Source organism: Oncorhynchus tshawytscha, linkage group LG20 (genome assembly GCF_018296145.1).
Source record: "Oncorhynchus tshawytscha isolate Ot180627B linkage group LG20, Otsh_v2.0, whole genome shotgun sequence".
NCBI classification, from domain to species: Eukaryota; Metazoa; Chordata; class Actinopteri; order Salmoniformes; family Salmonidae; genus Oncorhynchus; species Oncorhynchus tshawytscha.
Window position 1 is genome coordinate 34,973,393 of NC_056448.1, and position 21,091 is coordinate 34,994,483.

A 21,091-nucleotide genomic window follows, 5' to 3' on the forward strand; every position below is an offset into this window, starting at 1 on the left:
AACACATATAAGTGAATTTGTCCCAGTATTTTTGGTCCCCTAAAATGGGGGGACCATGTACAGAAAGTGTAGTAATTTCTAAATGGTAAATGGATGGAAACACCCTCAAATTAAAGCTGACAGTCTGCACTTTAATCTCATAGTTAATGTATCATTCCAAATCCAAAGTGCTGGAGTATAGAACCAAAACAACACATTGGTCACTGTCCCAATACTTTGCAGCTCACTGTAGATCAAATAAGTTTGAGAATTAATCACATTAGTCATATTCCTCCTAAACACCCCATGTTGCATCATCCACATACTCGGAGCCAGGCTGCAGCAGTGCGGGCAGCTCCCACTCCAAGTCCTTTGACCAGCTGAGGAGATCCACTGTTTTGTTCAACTAAAGTAACATTGAGGTTATACGCTGAGTATACTATACATTAGGAACACCTTCCTAATATTGAATTGAACCCCCCCCCCTTTTTTTGCCCTCAGAAAAGCCTCAATTTGTCTCTACTCTACAAGGTGTCAAAAGCGTTCCACAGGGATGCTTGCCTGGCACCTACTACCATACCCTGTTCAAAGGCACTTAAATATTTTGTTTTGCCCTTTCACCCTCTGAATGGCACACATACACAATCCATGTCTCAATTGTCTCAAGGCTTAAAAATCATTTTTCAACCTGTCTTCCCCCTTCATCTACAGTGATTGAAGTAGATTTCACAAGTGACATCAATAAGGGATCATAGCTTTCACCTGGTCAGTCTGTAATGGAAAGAGCAGGTGTTCATAACGTTTTGTATACTCAGTGTATATCGTCTATATGGAACAAGCAACACTGACCGTAGTTCATTGTCTTAGGGCCCTATGGTGCATAACGGTCTGAGTGGCGTTTGGTGTAGAAGCCTATATGTCACTAGAGGGAGCCAAAAGCATGCCACACCTGCGAGAGCAATCGGTGCAATTCAGTAACATCAATTCACACTGTTTACACAAATATGATTTTCTTTCTATATCTGATGTTTTTTTTCTGACTGTCCACTCAGTTTTAAATGTGACCCATGTCAGATTTGCGCATTAAAACTGATGTAGCCTCTGAAGTAGCACACAGATGCCATGCTCATTTCCTGTCACTGTTCCTTTAAATGTGTGGTTGTCATGGTAACAATAGGCCATGTAAAAAATATATATCTGATCTGAGCGTCCGAACTGAGGTCGCATATGGAGTATTGGGTTTGTATCAGGAATGAGATCCACATATGGAGGTTGTATATATTGGAAGTCAACAGATAAGGTTTTTTGCTGTTTACACATTGGAGAAAAGATCAGATAGGTATTAGATAGGAAAACAATTGACAATAGACCTGCATTTTTTTTCTGCACTTCCTGGGTATCATGACGACCCAATAAATGAGCTCTGTCTTTCCATTCAAGCCTCAGTTTTGGTCCACCTTTCTGACAATGTAAGTTCAAGATTTTTAATCACATTAGCTTGGATTTCATCATACACGCAATTTGTGATCAAATCTGTGTGAACGAATGTTTTATAAATGAGGCCCCAGATGATCACATCTGCTCTTACAACAGTCATGGGAATCAACATTAAAACCATGATCAATCTTTTGTGCACATTGCGCACTCACTTGTCTGACAGAGGAAGTTGCAACATTGTGACTGCTGGACAACAGAAAGTAGAGACTGAAGGATCAGGGAAATGAAGAGAGTGATGACATCAAGATGACTTCAGTGCCTGCTCAGCAGACTTGTGTTTCGCACGGACCCAACTGCTACTCTGTGTGTGTGTGTGTGTGTGTGTGTGTGTGTGTGTGTGTGTGTGTGTGTGTGTGTGTGTGTGTGTGTGTGTGTGTGTGTGTGTGTGTGTGTGTGTGTGTGTGTGTGTGTGTGTGTGTGTGTGTGTGTGTGTGTGTGTGTGTGTGTGTGTGTGTGTGTGTGTGTGCACAGGAGATTGGTGGCACCTTAATTGGGGAGGATAGGCTTGTGGTAATGGCTGGAGCGGAATAAGTGGAATGGTATCAAATACATCAAAAACGTCTTCCCAAATGGCGCAGTGGTCTAAGGCACTGTAACTACCAATTGGGGAGAAAAAGGGGTCAAAGTATAAAGTGTTTGATGCCATTCCATTCGCTCCGTTCCGGACATTATTTTGAGCCGTCCTCCCCTCAGCAGCCTCCTGTGGTATGTGTGCATGCGTGTTGAATACCCCTGAAAATTGGCAGTACTTTAAACTACTATAATGTCACCTGCCTCTGTTTTTTAATGCACCTTTGAATGCTGTTCCATACACATTTACGCTGTCAGAAAACATCAGGGTGCGAATTACAGGGGGGAATGAGACATGAGGTCCCCTAAATGCAACAAAAGTAACACTTTGGGGGAGCTCTAATTGAACCAATTGAACCATTCTCTTATTTCTTTCAAATGTAATTGTGTACTGCTACAGTGATAGGATTGCAAAGCTACCGGTAGATTACCAAAGTTACTGGAATCTTCAGTAATTTTGGCAATTAACAGAAAATCTATGTCAGTCTATCATAACTTTGGTAATTTATACTTAAATTTAAAAAAAATATGTATTCATATATAGTATTAATTTATTATATCTGTGTCCATATTGTCCATGAGTTTTAGTAGATAGCCCATATGGTTCAAGAGAAAATAAAAAAGTGCATTATCAACAATGGCATTATTTTCAATTAATTCTGCAGCTCTTCCAACTATTGAAGTTTTTCACAACTGCCACCAGTTTGACAGCAAAACATTGACAACAAATACATACTGACAGTAAAATAAACGTGTGATTTTTGTTTTTATATTTATATTTTTGTATTTGTATTTATTATGGATCCCCATCAATGCAGCAGTTACTCTTCCTGGGGTCCAGCAAAAATACTTATTTTACACCATCATTTGCAAATTAATTAATTAAAAATCCTACAATGTGATTTTCTGGATTTTTTTTCTAATTCTGTCTGTCAAAGTTGAAGTGTACCTATGATGAAAATTACAGGCCTCTCTCATCTTTTTAAGTGGGAGAACTTGCACAATTGGTGGCTGACTAAATACTTTTTTGCCCCACTGTATTACCTCAATTACCTCGACTAGCCGGTGCCCCCGCACACCGTCTTCCCCAATCTGTCTGTTTTAAGCTTTCTCTAGTGAACCTGCAACATTGTATCTACTGGGTCCAGCCCAAATGGAGGGTGCACAGTGCACTCTTTGGATGCTGGTTATTGGAGTGTGCAGGTTGCAGGTAGTAGGTAGCCTACTTTTTGAAGTGTTTTGTTTGACAATCAGATGAAAACATCATGACTGGTTGTGTTCATGCCACATTAAAATGTAATACATTCTTACAGTTAAAATACATGTCATTACTATTAGACTCGTCTTTTTTTGTATGTTTCACACTTCTTCAGAGGGATGTAGGAGTGATCTTAGTAGAGCCTAGAGGTGGTACACAGCATCACTTACTCTTATGAAGTTACACAAAGGTAATTCCCCTGGGGCTCCCCCTGGGTGCACATTTTGTTTTTTGCCCTAGCACTACACAGTTGATTCACATAATCAAAGCTTGATGATGAGTTGGTTATTTGAATCAGCTGTGTAGTACTAGATCAAAAACCCAAATGTGGTCCTAGGGGGGGCCCCAGGACTGAGTTTGGGAAACCCAGCCTTTTTGTTGCCCCCAATTTTTTTTGTGTGTGTGTGTGTGTGTGTGTGTGTGTGTGTGTGTGTGTGTGTGTGTGTGTGTGTGTGTGTGTGTGTGTGTGTGTGTGTGTGTGTGTGTGTGTGTGTGTGTGTGTGTGTGTGTGTGTGTGTGTGTGTGTGTGTGTGTGTGTGTGTGTGTGTGTGTGCGCAAGAACACAATCATGGTTTTCAGACTTGAGATTGAGACAATGAGACTGAGAGACTGAGACTCTATGAGACTGAGACTCTATGAGACTGAGACTATGAGACTGAGACTCTATGAGACTGAGACTCTATGAGACTGAGACTATGAGACTGAGTCTCTATGAAACTGAGACTCTATGAGACTGAGACTATGAGACTGAGACTCTATGACACTGAGACTATGAGACTGAGACTCTATGAGACTGAGAATATGAGACTGAGACTCTATGAGACTGAGACTGTATAAGACTGAGACTCTATGAGACTGAGACTCTATGAGACTGCGACTCTATGAGACTGAGACTCTATGAGACTGAGACTATGAGACTGAGACTCTATGAGACTGAGGCTCTATGAGACTGAGACTATGAAACTGAGACTATGAGACTGAGACTATGAGACTGCGACTCTATGAGACTGAGACTCTATGAGACTGAGACAATGAGACTGAGACTATGAGACTGATACTATGAGACTGAGACTCTATGAGACTGAGACTCTATGCTGTATAGATGCCAGAGTAATTCACTTCTCCAATAAAGTGCCTCAAAATATGTTTCACTTGTAGTTCTTTTTACCACGTTTTAGTTCCACAACAAAAAGCAGTTCTCCATAACTTCAATATTGTTCTGGGAAAAAGTGGCCATATTGTTGAAGGTAAAGTAACAACAACAGGTGTCTCTGATGAAGAGAAGGGAAGTCCCCCATTGGTTTAGCCTCTTTATAAACCAATAGAGAAAGAGAAGAGAGGTGTGGGAGAGTGGCCTGCATGTGTTTACATAAACACACAAACACACACACACTTACCTCCTGTGCACTGCATTGACCTTGTCAGTGGAATTCCCAATATGGTAAGAGTACAGTCCGTAGAGGTGATGAAACACAGGTTACATACCCAGCCTAACTTTCCCCTCAGGTCTGATAGAGCGACACACGTTAACCTGCATCTTTTACCATTACTGGCTAGTCTACCAAATCCCAGACCTAGAGCAGCAGAAAACACTGTTAATGTGGGAAGCAAGGGACACTACTGGCTGATTCTCATTGTTACAAAAACCACTTTTGTGAGCCAATAGGGAATATAGTGCAGGGTTCTGCCATTTTCCAAAATCCTCTATGCCATAGTGCCTTTGGCACCTGAATCAAAAAGACCAGTATTACAATGATTAGAATTATTTAGTTTTTGTCTTGTAAATCATTCAAATGTGCCCCCCGCAGAAATCGAATTAGCATAATAAAATAATCACCATCACAAACAACCTGATACCCTCTATGGAAAGACTGTCACAAATATGATGGTGTTCTCCGTTTTGCTCTAGGACACATAGAAGACTCGTCTAAAGTCTGTGCTGCCGATCTGCCAACTTCTGTCAACACACTAATATGACCTCACCATCAAAAGGTGAAACTCTCACGAACACACACATGCTCTATAACACACACATGCTCTATAACACACACATGCTCTATAACACACACATGCTCTATAACACACACATAGTCTATAACACACACATGCTCTATAACACACACATGCTCTATAACACACACATGCTCTATAACACATACATGCTCTATAACACATACATGCTCTATAACACATACATGCTCTATAACACATACATGCTCTATAACACACACATGCTCTATAACACACACATGCTCTATAACACACACATAGTCTATAACACACACATGCTCTATAACACACACATGCTCTATAACACATACATGCTCTATAACACATACATGCTCTATAACACACACATGCTCTATAACACATACATGCTCTATAACACACACATGCTCTATAACACACACATGCTCTATAACACACACATGCTCTATAACACACACATGCTCTATAACACACACATGCTCTATAACACATACATGCTCTATAACACACACATGCTCTATAACACACACATGCTCTATAACACATACATGCTCTATAACACACACATCTACTGTATCTTGCCTATGCTGCTCTGTACCATCACTCATTCATATATCCTTATGCACTGTGTATGACAGTAGTTTTTGGAATTGTTAGTTAGATTGTTTGCTGCTCTATAACACACATGCTCTATAACACATACATGCTCTATAACACACACATGCTCTATAACACACACATGCTCTATAACACATACATGCTCTATAACACACACATGCTCTATAACACACACATGCTCTATAACACATACATGCTCTATAACACATACATGCTCTATAACACACACATGCTCTATAACACACACATGCTCTATAACACACACATAGTCTATAACACACACATGCTCTATAACACACACATGCTCTATAACACATACATGCTCTATAACACATACATGCTCTATAACACATACATGCTCTATAACACATACATGCTCTATAACACACACATGCTCTATAACACACACATGCTCTATAACACATACATGCTCTATAACACACACATGCTCTATAACACATACATGCTCTATAACACACACATGCTCTATAACACACAAATTGAACAAAGAAATCACTCAACAAATTGGATGCAGTCTATCACAGTGCCATCTGTTTTGTCACCAAAGCCCATATACTACCCACCACTGCGACCTGTATGCTCTCGTTGGCTGGCCCTCGCTTCATACTTGTCGCCAAACCCACTGGCTCCAGGTCATCTTTACAAGTCTCTGCTATGTAAAGCCCCGCCTTATCTCAGCTCACTGGTCACCATAGCAGCACCCGCCCGCACGCGCTCCAGCAGGTATATCTCACTGGTCACCCCCAAAGTCAATTCTTCCTTCGGCCGCCTCTCCTTCCAGTTCTCTGCTGCCAATGACTGGAACGAACTGCAAATATCACTAAAGCTGGAGACTCTTTCCTCCCTCACTAGCTTTAAACACCAGCTGTCAGAGCAGCTCACAGATCACTGCACAGATCACTGCAGAATAGCTCATCTTTAAATAGCCCATCCAATCTACCTCATCCCCATACAGTATTTATTTATCTTGCTCCTTTGCACCCCAGTATCTCTACTTACACATTCATCTTCTGCACATTCTACCACTCCAGTGTTTAATTGCTATATTGTAAATACTTCGCCACCATGGCCTATTTAATGCCTTATCCTACCTCATTTGCACATGCTGTATATAGATTTTTCTACTGTATTATTGATTGTATGTTTGTTTATTCCATGTGTAACTCTGTGTTATTGTATGTGTCAAACTGCTTTACTTTATCGTGGTCAGGCCGCAGTTGCAAGTGATAACTTGTTCTCAACTAGTTTACCTGGTTAAATAAAGGTTAAATAAAATAAATAAAAATTATTTTAAAAGTTGTAGGGCCTTCCTCTGACACCGCCTGGTATAATAAATAAATAAATAAACAAATTTAAAAATAGTTACCAGCCTCAGAAATTGCAGCCCAAATAAATGCTTCACAGAGTTCAAGTAACAGACACATCTCAACATAAACTGTTCAGAAGAGACTGTGTGAATCAGGCCTTTATGGTCGAATTCCTACAAAAAAATATATACTAAAGGACACCAATAAGACGAAGAGACTTGCTTGGGCCAAGAAACACAAGCAATGGACATTAGACCGGTGGAAATTTGTCCTATGTTCTGGAGTCCAAATTTGAGATTTTTGTTTCCAACCACCGTGTCTTTGTGAGACGTGGTGTAGGTGAATGGATAATCTCCTCATGAGTATTTCCCACCGTAAAGCATGGAGGAGGAGGTGATATGGTGTGGGGATGCTTTGCTGTCTGTGATTTATTTTGAATTCAAGGCACACTTAACCAGCATGGCTACCACAGCAGTCTGCAGCGATACGCCCTCCCATCTGGTTTGGGCTTAGTGGGACTATCATTTGTTTTTCAACAGACTGTGACCCAACACACCTCCAGGCTGTGTAAGGGCTATTTGACCAAGAAGAAGAGTGATGGAGTGCTGCATCAGATGAACTGGCCACAATCCTGACCCCAACCAACTTGAGATGGTTTAGGATGAGTCAGACCGCAGAGTGAAGGAAAAGCAGCCAAAAAGTGCTCATTATATATGGGAACTGCTTCAAGACTGTTCCAGGTGCATTCCAGGTGAAGCTGGTTGAGAGAATGCCAAGAGTGTAAAATCTTTCAACAAGGCAAAGGGTGACTACTTTGAAGATTCTCAAATCTCAAATATATTCTGATTTGTTCAACACTTTTTCGGTTACTACATGATTCCATATGTGTTATTTCATAGTTTTGATGTGTTCATTATTATTCTACAATGTAAAAAATAAAGAAAAACCCTTGAATGAGTAGGTGTTCTAAAACTTTTGACCGGTACTGTATATACAGGATATTGAAAAAGTTTAGTGCCCCCAAAAAGGGGGTAAATATGGCATCTCTCAGATATAGGACAGAACCTACAAAACAAACTTCCTTTTGATAAATGTATTTACTATCTGTTTTTCCATGTATGAATCTGTTATTCAATGTGTTTCTATGGGCTAATAGCAGTAAAGCCAAATTCAATGTTTAATCAAGTCATTGTTGTATTTACACTGTTTGGGGTCACTTAGAAATGTTCTTGTTTTCTAAGAAAACATACATGAAATGAGTTGAAAAATGATTAGGAAATATAGTCAAGATGTTGACAAGGTTATAATTAATTAAGAATCCTCCATTTGCAGCAATTACAGCCTTGTAGACCTTTGGCATTCTAGTTGTCAATTGTTGAGGTAATCTGAAGAGATTTCACCCCATGCTTCCTGAAGCACCTCCCACAAGTTGGATTGGCTTGATGGGCACTTCTTGCATACCATACGGTAAAGTTGCTCCCACAACAGCTCAATAGGGTTGAGATCCGGTGACTGTGCTATGCTGTCATTGCTGTCTGAGATATATTGCGCATGATTAATGTTTGATAGTAGGGATGGAGACAGATCCACAGTCCCCTCTCCAATTTCATTGTGGGGGACAATTAAATACAGTACAATAATAGTCTTATAAGCAATGCATAGGCTCTTTTCAGGATTCAGACACTTGCTCTGTACTTTGTGGGATATAAAACATATAATTCGAGTCTATGGGTCTAATGGTAATTACCTAATAGTAATATTATTATATCAATTAACCTGTGATCTTTATGACCTGAAGATGGAATTATAAGGCTACTTCAATCATCCACACACACCTTAACCACATTCGATGGCACTATTTGTAAGTGTACCATTGTACAATTTAAGCTTTTCCCATCAATAACCATGTTTCCATTATGCATACTATACAACATGTATCAAGACAGCTGTGATGGAAGCAGGAAGTTTTGGTGCAATTTAATAAATGCCTGCAGATAATGTGTTTGTTGGACATGGTGGGATCTTTTTGTGTCCGTAAAATGAATTAGTGAGAAATGGCAGTGGCAACACTTTTATCCATAATAATGTCATCATGATGACTACCAGCCTAGCCACACTGTGTCTGTCAGTGCCAAGACTAGGCACATTTACTGTACTATTTGCAACAGTTTTTGTGACAAAACTATCAGTAGAGTTGAAAATGCGATGGAATCACGTTCAACTTTAGATTTTTATTTGGTACATGAAAAACATTCTGTGTGCACTTCAGTGGCAGTCGGTGCCGTTGAAGATGAGGGAGGACAATTATTTTTTTAATGAGCACGGCCTTATTTCTATTACAGCTTATTGGAAGACTGTAATTCATATTCTATACACCCAGCTCAATGTAACATGGATATGTTTCGGCTACTTACTACATGATACTCTAATTTTCATACCCATCATGAGATTGCTACAACCTAGCCTACGAATGAAAGTTTACAGCGTAGGTGCACAGGTCGAGAGAAATTAGAGTAATCAAGGTGACAGACTGACTAATTTAATATCGCCTTGGACAATCATGCCTACATCTAGCTAATCTTGGGTGTAAATATTAGAGTTTAGAGAGTTTCTATTGGACAAATTAATTTATGTTTATCCCCATTTCGTTCCGTTTGCTTCCATTTAAGAAACGTTTTTTAACAGAACCCGGCAGAATGAATCACACGCAAACAAAGTTCACTTTCATAGCAGCCAGATCGTTGTATTATTCCTTCTAGGATCTACGCGCTCTCCTCCTCTCACCTTTTCCATTCGCTTAGCGACTTCAGAGCACAACACATCAGCTGTCAGTTACCAGGAAAAAAACAACTTTCCAAGTCAAACCTTCATATCATAACCGCTACTCACAGCCTACATCGTTGTCACCATATTAGCTAACGTCAAGTCAACATCAACATAGCTACGAGAACTAACGCGTTTGTAAACATGCAACAATCATGCAGTACAGTGTACAGTTAGCAAGCAGTTTAGCAGTTACACCGGAGGGCCCCGTTGGCAATAAACGACCTTGACTTGGAAGAGTTTGTGTTGGATAGCCACAGCCAGCTAGGTAACATAGCATCCCTCTCTGCTTGAGCCAAGTGTTTGAGTAGGCTAAACTATCTAGCTGCATTTGCTAGCTAAGTAAGTGAAAGTGAAAAATATATATATATAGGTAGCTCACTCTCTCTCTCTTGCTTTTTTACATTTTTGAATTTTTGAAGAAATGAATATGTTCAAAACTGTTCAACTATTGTCTTTCTCTTTCAGTCAACTTCTCACCACATTTTATGCACTGCAGTGCACTTCCTTATCACACACTGATTTTTTATCCACAACAAGTCTGTTTGGCAACAGATTTGAATGCAAATATTCAAAAATATGCATTAAAACAATATGTGCATTTTCCCACCAGAGATGTTTCCATCAAATGGAAGTCAGTGCGTGATGTTGTGCACATAATAAACATAACTTTTGTGCTAAATTCCTATGTACCGAATAAAAAATACAAGTTAAATGGGTTTCCATCATATTTTCAACTCTACTGATAGTTTTATCACAAAATAAATTGTGTTATATAGGGAATGTGCCCACTCTGGTATTGGAACCTGCGCTCTAGCCAACAGCTCGCAACGGGTACATGATGCCTACATGATGAGATTATTATGGATAAAAGAGTAAGATTATTTTTATTTGCCAAACGGCAGCCAAGCATCGATCATCATATCACCAGAATAAGACCTACAATTTTATATTGAAAATAATGGGCATTAATATATCATTGGTCCCCCCTTTTCTGCTAAAAAAAGCCTCCACTCTTCTGGGAAGGTTTTTCACTAGATGTTGGAACATTGCTGCAGGGACTTGCTTCCATTCACCACAAGAGCGTTAGTGAGGTCGAGCAGGGATGTTGGGCAAATTGGCCTGGCTCACAGTCGCCTTCCAATTCAGCCCAAAAGATGTCAAATCAAATCAAATGTATTTGTCACATACACATGGGTAGCAGATGTTAATGCGAGTGTAGCGAAATGCTTGTGCTTCTAGTTCCGACAATGCAGTAATAACCAACGAGTAATCTAACCTAACAATTCCACAACTACTACCTTATACACACAAGTGTAAAGGGATAAAGAATATGTACATAAAGATATATGAATGAGTGATGGTACAGAACGGCATAGGCAAGATGCAGTAGATGGTATCGAGTACAGTATATACATATGAGATGAGTAATGTAGGGTATGTAAACAAAGTGGAATAGTTTAAAGTGGCTAGTGATACATGTATTACATAAAGATGCAGTAGACGATATAGAGTACAGTATATACATATACATATGAGATGAGTAATGTAGGGTATGTAAACATTATATTAAGTAGCATTGTTTAAAGTGGCTAGTGATATATTTTACATCAATTTCCATCAATTCCCATTATTAAAGTGGCTGGAGTTGAGTCAGTGTGTTGGCAGCAGCCACTCAATGTTAGTGGTGGCTGTTTAACAGTCTGATGGCCTTGAGATAGAAGCTGTTTTTCAGTCTCTCGGTCCCTGCTTTGATGCACCTGTACTGACCTCGCCTTCTGGATGATAGCGGGGTGAACAGGCAGTGGCTCGGGTGGTTGTTGTCCTTGATGATCTTTATGGCCTTCCTGTGACATCGGGTGGTGTAGGTGTCCTGGAGGGCAGGTCGTTTGCCCCCGGTGATGCGTTGTGCAGACCTCACTACCCTCTGGAGAGCCTTACGGTTGTGGGCGGAGCAGTTGCCGTACCAGGTGGTGACACAGTCCGACAGGATGCTCTCGATTGTGCATCTGTAGAAGTTTGTGAGTGCTTTTGGTGACAAGCCGAATTTCTTCAGCCTCCTGAGGTTGTCTGTGTGGGTGGACCAATTCAGTTTGTCTGTGATGTGTACACCGAGGAACTTAAAACTTACTACCCTCTCCACTACTGTTCCATCGATGTGGATAGGGGGGTGTTCTGCTGTTTCCGGAAGTACACAATCATCTCCTTAGTTTTGTTGACGTTGAGTGTGAGGTTATTTTCCGGACACCACACTCCGAAGGCCCTCACCTCCTCCCTGTAGGCCGTCTCGTCGTTGTTGGTAATCAAGCTTACCACTGTAGTGTCGTCCGCAAATTTGATGATTGAGTTGGAGACGTGCATGGCCACGCAGTCGTGGGTGAACAGGGAGTACAGGAGAGGGCTCAGATGTTCAATGGGGTTGAGGTCAGGGCTCTGTGCAGTCCAGTCAAGTTCTTCCACACTCCTCTCGACAAAACATTTCTGTATGGACCTCACTTTGTGCACGGGGGCATTGTCATGCTGAAACAGGAACGGTCATTCCCTAAACTGTTGCCCCAAAGTTGGAAGTACAGAATCGTCTAGAATGTCATTGTATGCTCCAGAAGCAGTTTGGAAGTAGTGAGAGTTGCAACCGAGGACAGACGATTTCCCTTCTTGGTCCTGGTGAGGGGTGGCCTACCACTTCCCTACTGAGCTGTTGTTGCCCCTGGACATTTCCACTTCACAATAACAGCACATACAGCTGACAGTGGCAGCTCTAGCAGGGCAGAAATTTGACTAACTGACATGTTGGAAACAGTGCTGCCACTTAGAAAGTCACTGAGCTCTTCAGTAAGGCCATTCTTCTGCCAATGTTTGTCTATGGAGATTGCATGGCGGTGTGCTCTATTTTATTTACCTGTCAGCAACTTGTGTTGCTGAAATAGCAGAATACACTAATTTGAAGGGCTGTCCACATACTTTTGCCCATGTAGTGTAAGTTATTATAGTAGTAGTGGGAGGACCACAAACCATATCATCCCGTGTTTCCAAGTTTACTTGGATATGATGGTTATTATATCAATATTTGCGCATAAAGACGTTTCCACCGCCATTTCTCGCATAATTAAAATCCCACCATGTTTTACAAACAAATAATCTGTTGGCGTTTATACAATTGTACCTAAACTTCCTGTTTCCATCACAGCTGTCGCGAATAGTTTTTATATGGTATGACTTTACTCGCTATGTGGACGGAAATGTGGTTACAGGTGGGAAAATACGCATATTTTCTACATGCGAATTTGTGCCTATTTACATGAAAGTCTGTCGCCAACTAGAAACCCAGCTAGTGATTAAACTGTGTAATTGCTCTGACTTTTTCCACCACGTTTAGAGCAGGTGTGGGAGTTTCCCATGTCGCAGAGACAAGTAGAATATAGAGTTTACTAAAGCACAGTTGGCATCATTTTCACGCTTCAACCACTAAGAGTTAAAAGATCACTCTAAAGGTAGGGTATTTAGAAAAACGTACTAAACTTTTCAAAATACATTTTAAAAAGATAGAAAATAGTCATACAATTCATTTAAGGTATTTAATGGTAGGCTAAAAAGACATTTGAAAAAGTTAGAAAATAGTCATACAATTCATTTCAGGTATTTAATGGTAGGCTAATCTCATTTTTGTTTTTATTTTGTCTCAGAATCATGGAGTTGAAATTGGCCGATGCTCTGCCGAGGTAGGATATCTCTGAATTGATTCCTGAGGGATACTGTATTTTTGGTTTGCATGTATTTGTTAGCCTTAAACCTATTTCCAATTTGCATGGTGATGTATAGGCTTCAGTTTGCACCAACGTCGATATAAAAATAGCTTGTTTATCTGAGTTCGAAGAGGAAGATGAGATTTAAGGCTAAGTGTTTAGTGTTTTTTTCTCTGCCGCTCTTATTCGGGGAGTATGGAGTTTGATGCGGAATGCTGCCTGCCTGGTGCGAAGGTAAGCCATTTTGCTACACATTATATAAAAAAGAATGGCGCTACAAGGCGCTACAAGGATTAGGGTACACTAGTTGTAGAACATCAAAAACGTAGGTTGAGTCAGTGTGCTCATACATAAAGAGGACCAATAAGGCACTATGATATTAAATTGACTTAAAAGTGGTGGCATGTTAAATAGAACAGTCTATAAAATCTTTTTGAACCTTTAAAACTGAGTGATACTTGGGGCAACTCCAGAAATATAAATATATATATATATTTCTTGACAGAATTTATAAATGTTTTGCTACTTGTAATCATTCTGATTACTTGTATGTGTGTAGGGTGGATTAGAGATGGAGCTGCACAAGTGCCTGACCTTTGACCTGGAGGTTCTCCAGCAGCATCAGGTAGGCATGAGACAGGTGGCTCACCTGGTGATGGTGCTGCACAGGATGAAACACACCTTTCAGAAGTCCGACCCCACACACACTCCGCTGGGCATGGAGTGCACCGACGACCAGCTTTCCAGCATAATCATGGACAACCTGTTGGAAGGTACATAGGCTGCCTTGCCGTACAGTCACCAATAGACGATCTATACTATTTGATTAGACTGTACTCTAGACTGATTTTCTGTTTCTTTAGGCCCAGATCACTGTTAACAATTCAGTGAATTGATGGTCCCTGTCCCATGTCTCCCCCCCCACCCCACCCCTCTTTCTCTCCATCTCCCCCTTCCACTCCTCTGTGTAGAGTGTGTGATGGAGCGGGTCCAGGAGCCAGAGGGAGCGGTGGATAAACAGGCTGAGGGGACCTTCAAGCGACTGGACAGCCCCCAGCAGTGCACCCTGTGTGACAGTTACCAGAAGAGCCTGGTGCACAACCCTGAAACCATGGTGCTGCGTGCCGTTACACTGCGGGGCGGCATCGACCACCAGAGAGGTAGGCTAACTGCCAAACTACACTGCAAGCACAGTGCAAGCATTCCGTAAGCGTAGTTTTTGGCAGCCTTTACCAATTTTGGTAACATCACAGTTGAGTGTTAAAATTGTGAAAATGGCCTTTAACTCTCTCTTTCTCTCTCTCTCAGTAAGGTTCAACCTCTCCATGTATAATATTAATATGAAGAACTCCCACACTATCCAGGCCCAGCCGGTTGCCTTGAGGATTGCCAGTAGCGACTTCAACTTGTCCTGCTCCAAGCAGACAGACAGCACAGCTCCCATCCTACAGTTGGAGGTGTGTCTCTCACTCTCACAAACACACACATACACACTTACCTCTACATACTCAATTCACCTCTCATCATCCTAATAATTTCTCCTGCCCTCCCATTCTCTCTTTCTCAGCGGAGTTCTGACGACCAGTTGAGGACCATCAGCGCTCAGGGAGACACAGCCCGCTTCCTCTTCTACATGACAACCAAAGGCATCTCCCTGACCACCTTCGAGTCGGCCAAGTACCCCGGCTGGTTCATCAGCACCTCACTGGAGCAACGCCAGCCCGTAGCGATGTGTCAGAAAGAGGACCTCAGAAAGCTCACCAACTTCTATGTCAACAACTAAACACGCAACACACACCCAGTCCCAAGAGTGTATATACCAAGTACAGCCAGAGAGAGAGATCAGACAGATGGATACTGTAGAGGTGTTGAATTGATAGACCCTTCTACCACCACACTCTTTGGCTGTCCCCATAGGAGAACCCTTTTTTGGTTCCAGGTAGAACCCTCTGTGGAAAGGGTTCTACATGGAACCCAAAGGTATTCTACCAGGAACCACAATTGTTCTACTTTGAACCAAAAGGGGTTATTCAAAGGGTTCTCCTATGGGGACAGTTGCATAACCCTTTTAGGTTCTAGATAGTGCCTTTTTTTCTGTGCACCAATGTCTTTTGAAAGTGGTTTGGTTGTAGTGAGTGTGTGTGATGTGACCAGCAGGTGATGCTGTGTGTTCATTCTCTCTGCAGTGTTGAGTTGTGGCTCAGTAGCCCCAGCTCTCTTTCAGGGACGGCCCAGTTACTACTGATCACGCTGTTGGCTACAGACAGGATCAAGAGCCCTTGCTCTAGCTTTGCAAAGTTTTCGTCACAGACCGTAAATGCTCAGTATAAAAAAAGTAACTTACTATTGAATTCTTTATCTTATGGTTTCAGTACCACCAGCTAAGTACAGTAGAGTAGAATCATTAATTGTCCTCCAAGCAGGACAGTTCTCATTTGTTTTTATGTAGTCAACTTTCTGTACTATTGGGTAATATCTAGTTATGGGAAAATGTTTTTTAATGTGTCTGCTTGTGCTCTGACTGAATGATCTGCTTCGTATCAGTGAAGAGGAGAATTACAACCTATTTTGTTTTATTTCCTATAAGAAAGTTCATTATTTTTCCTTGTCTAACATTGCAAATGTCATTTTTATTTGGAGTATTATCCACTGTGAAATTGTGACATCAATGCTATTTTGTTTATTTTCTATAAGAAAGTCAGTTATCCCTTTTCTACTATTATTATTTATTTAAAAAGCTAAGCTAATATATTACATAACAGCTAGCGTCAACTAATATGTAATACACAATGTTATTTGTCTTTTTAAAGCAATACTAATAAAAACATTTTCAATGAGTATATGATGTATTTTGCCATATGATGGAAGTAAAGTTAAAAAATGGTATTAAATTTCAATGCATTTGGATGTTTTAGTGGAGATGTGAGAGCAGAACAGACAATAACAGGAGGATGGACGATCTACCTCAAACACATATCTACAAGCGGTAGTGACTTCTGAGTTGATTTCTGTCAATATTCCGTCGGAAATAGGCTTAGTGTAGCGCTCTGCAGCGACTCTTACACACACACACACACACACACAGCGTGAATCAGGGCTCTGGAGCTCTGTGTCCATCAAACCCATAAACCTAGAATCTCGCATGGCGGGATGAAATGGACCCAGCCAACCAGAGGAGGAAGAGGCCTCCTCATTGGTCGTCAGTATGCTGGTTTGCATAGTGATATCTCTGTACGCCATGTGGTTGGTTCCCGCCATGTGTGGCGATGTTGGCTCCTATGCTGTAGCTGTACATAATGTATGTGGAGTAGTAGAGAGATGCAGGTTGTGGGGTGATATGCAGTTTTGGCTCTAGGAGGGTAAAAATAGGACAGATTCATATCAGGGGTGGAGAGAGGATTCTAAAGTGCTTTTGGGGACCCTTGAAAACTCACCGAAGACCGATAGAGGTCGCCCTGCCCCCTCGTTCCAGCCATCTACATGTTAATGTTTCAATAGGTTTATATAGGTTCTATATATTCATTGCTTGTGTGTTGAGTGTGTATTTGCACTGTATTAGCTTGTGCATCATTTGACCTTGAAAATGTACAGTCACCAATGCACTCCTCATCCCTCTTAAGGCTAGTGATGATCAGAGGGAGAGAGACATGCTGTGTTACTATTAGAAACTGAACACACAGAGAGATCTTGTGTTACCATTAGAAACTGAACACAGATAGATGCTGTGTTACCATTAGAAACTGAACACACAGAGAGATATTGTGTTACCATTAGAAACTGAACACAGATAGATACTGTGTTACCATTAGAAACTGAACACAGAGAGATATTGTGTTACCATTAGAAATTGAACACAGAGAGATACTGTGTTACCATTAGAAACAGAACAGAGAGATGCTGTGTTACCATTAGTAATTGAACACAGAGAGATACTGTGTTAACATTAGAAACTGAACAGAGAGAGAGATACTGTGTTACCATTAGAAACTGAACACAGAGCGATGCTGTGTTACCATTAGAAACTGAACACAGAGTGATATTGTGTTACAATTAGAAACTGAACAGAGAGAGGGATGCTGTGTTACCATTAGAAACTGAACACAGAGAGAGATGCTGTGTTACCATTAGAAACTGAGCACAGAGAGAGATGCTGTGTTATCATTAGAAACTGAACACAGAGAGATGCTGTGTTACCATTAGAAACTGAACACAGAGAGAGATGCTGTGTTACCATTAGAAACTGAGCACAGAGAGAGATGCTGTGTTACCATTAGAAACTGAACAGAGAGATGCTGTGTTACCATTAGAAACTAAACACAGAGAGAGATGCTGTGTTACCATTAGAAACTGAACACAGAGAGAGATGCTGTGTTACCAATAGAAACTGAACACAGAGAGAGATGCTGTGTTACCAATAGAAACTGAACACAGAGAGAGATGCTGTGTTACCATTAGAAACTGAACACAGAGCGATATTGTGTTACAATTAGAAACTGAACAGAGAGAGAGAGATGCTGTGTTACCATTAGAAACTGAACACAGAGAGATACTGTGTTATCATTAGAAACTGAACACAGAGAGATGCTGTGTTACCATTAGAAACTGAACACAGAGAGAGATGCTGTGTTACCATTAGAAACTGAGCACAGAGAGAGATGCTGTGTTACCATTAAAAACTGAACAGAGAGATGCTGTGTTACCATTAGAAACTAAACACAGAGAGAGATGCTGTGTTACCATTAGAAACTGAACACAGAGAGAGATGCTGTGTTACCATTAGAAACTAAACACAGAGAGAGATGCTGTGTTACCAATAGAAACTGAACACAGAGAGAGATGCTGTGTTACCATTAGAAACTAAACACAGAGAGATGCTGTGTTACTATTAGAAACTAAACACAGAGAGAGATGCTGTGTTACCATTAGAAACTGAACACAGAGAGAGATGCTGTGTTACCATTAGAAACTGAACAGAGAGATGCTGTGTTACTATTAGAATCTAAACACAGAGAGAGATGCTGTGTTACCATTAGAAACTGAACACAGAGAGAGATGCTGTATTACCATTAGAAACTGAACAGAGAGATGCTGTGTTACCATTAGAAACTAAACACAGAGAGATGCTGTGTTACCATTAGAAACTGAACACAGAGAGAGATGCTGTGTTACCATTAGAAACTGAACACACAGAGAGATGCTGTGTTACCATTAGAAACTAAACACAGAGAGAGATGCTGTGTTACCATTAGAAACTGAGCACAGAGAGAGATGCTGTGTTACCGTTAGAAACTGAACAGAGAGATGCTGTGTTACCATTAGAAACTAAACACAGAGAGAGATGCTGTGTTACCATTAGAAACTAAACACAGAGAGAGATGCTGTGTTACCAATAGAAACTGAACACAGAGAGAGATGCTGTGTTACCATTAGAAACTAAACACAGAGAGATGCTGTGTTACTATTAGAAACTAAACACAGAGAGATGCTGTGTTACCATTAGAAACTGAACACAGAGAGAGATGCTGTGTTACCATTAGAAACTGAACAGAGAGATGCTGTGTTACTATTAGAATCTAAACACAGAGAGAGATGCTGTGTTACCATTAGAAACTGAACACAGAGAGAGATGCTGTATTACCATTAGAAACTGAACAGAGAGATGCTGTGTTACCATTAGAAACTAAACACAGAGAGAGATGCTGTGTTACCATTAGAAACTGAACACAGAGAGAGATGCTGTGTTACCATTAAAAACTGAACAGAGAGATGCTGTGTTACCATTAGAAACTAAACACAGAGAGAGATGCTGTGTTACCATTAGAAACTGAACAGAGAGATGCTGTGTTACCATTAGAAACTGAACACAGAGAGAGATGGTTCTCATTTGTTGATGTTCATTCTTTTCCCTCTGTGGCACGCATACATACACATACACACCCGGGTGTTTTTGCATATGTACGTTTGAATCTGTGTGTGTGTGCATCTGCCATGGACATTCCGGGCACATGGCAACACAAGCTAAATATAGCCCAGCAGACCCCGGCATCACAGCAGGATCAGCACTTCCTCGTGCAGGCATGGATCCCTCCGTCATGCTACTCTCCATCCCTCCCTCTTTCTCATTCCAGCCATCATGGTACTCCCTCACCCCCTTCCTCTCCCTCTCTCACTTAATCGCTCACTCGCACCCTCTCTCTCTCTCCTTTGTCATGCAACTCTCTCTCCTTCTCCTGCTCCCTCTCCCTCGCTCCCTCATTCTCCCCCTGCTCCATCCCCTCTGTTTTTGAGCATGCTCAGTGGGCTTCCTCTCTGGGTCACTAGGGAAGCCCATAGCAGCAGTAGAATTATAAACACACTACAGTATAAACAATACAGTAGCACCAGTATATGATGTGTATCTCTCTCTCTCTCTGCTTGTGTGTCTTTATTTTGTTGCAAATAGACTGCTATATTCTGTTGCTGACACGCAACAGAATATAGCAGCTCAGGGCTGTTTTTAGCAGTTCTGTAATATTGAAAACACATGACCCCATCTGCTCTCACCATAGTCCTCGGCATCGATACCATACAACGTTTCAAATCAAATCCAATTGTATTTGTCACATGCGCCGAATACAATGGGTGTAGACCTTACCGTGAAATACTTACTTACAAGCCCTTAACCAACAATGCAGTTCAAGAAAATATTTACTAAATAAACTAAAGTAAAAAATAAAATAAAAAGTAACACAAAAATAAGCATGCCTCAATTCAAAAAATATAGAACCAGGAACAGATACAGCCTTTGGTTCACTCCAGACTTGACTGCCCTTCACCAGCACAAAAACATCCTGTGGCGTACTGCATTAGCATAGAATAGCCCCCGTGATAAACAACTTTTCACACAGGCAATATACACAGGCAGTTAGGAAAGCAAAGGCTAGCTTTTTCAAACAGAAATTTGCATCCTGTAGCACAAATTCAAAAAAGTTTTGGGACACTGCAAAGTCCATGGAGAACACCTCCTCCCAGCTGCCCACTGTACTGAGGCTAGGAAACACTGTCACCACTGATAAATCCACGATAATTGACAATTTCAATAAGCTTTTTCTAAGGCTGGCCATGCTTTCCACCTGGCTACCCCTACCCTGGTCAACAGCACTGCACCCCTCACTGCAACTTGCCCAAGCCTCCCCCATTTCTCCTTCACACAAATCCAGATAGCTGATGTTCTGAAAGAGCTGCAAAATCTGGACCCCTACAAATCAGCAGGTCTAGACAATCTGGACCCTCTCTTCCTAAAGTTA

At 41.0% G+C, this 21,091-nt stretch overlaps 1 protein-coding gene across 3 annotated transcripts; it reads left to right on the forward strand.

Moving 5' to 3' along the window:
- Positions 1 to 13,209: 13,209 nt before the first annotated feature.
- Positions 13,210 to 16,645, forward strand: il1b (interleukin 1, beta). 3 transcript variants are annotated; one of them, XM_024381307.2, is made up of 8 exons: positions 13,210 to 13,313; positions 13,444 to 13,553; positions 13,746 to 13,781; positions 14,000 to 14,039; positions 14,365 to 14,578; positions 14,777 to 14,965; positions 15,114 to 15,262; positions 15,373 to 16,645. In XM_024381307.2, the coding sequence occupies exons 3-8, from the start codon at positions 13,750 to 13,752 to the stop codon at positions 15,586 to 15,588; spliced, it is 840 nt and encodes a 279-aa protein (XP_024237075.1). In that variant the 5' UTR covers positions 13,210 to 13,313; positions 13,444 to 13,553; positions 13,746 to 13,749; the 3' UTR covers positions 15,589 to 16,645. The 3 variants fall into 3 exon arrangements, with proteins under 3 accessions (XP_024237075.1, XP_024237074.1, XP_024237076.1); XM_024381306.2 differs by having other exon boundaries at positions 13,213 to 13,313; positions 13,439 to 13,553; XM_024381308.2 differs by lacking the exon at positions 13,210 to 13,313 and having other exon boundaries at positions 13,334 to 13,553; positions 13,968 to 14,039.
- The last annotated feature ends 4,446 nt before the right edge of the window (positions 16,646 to 21,091 follow it).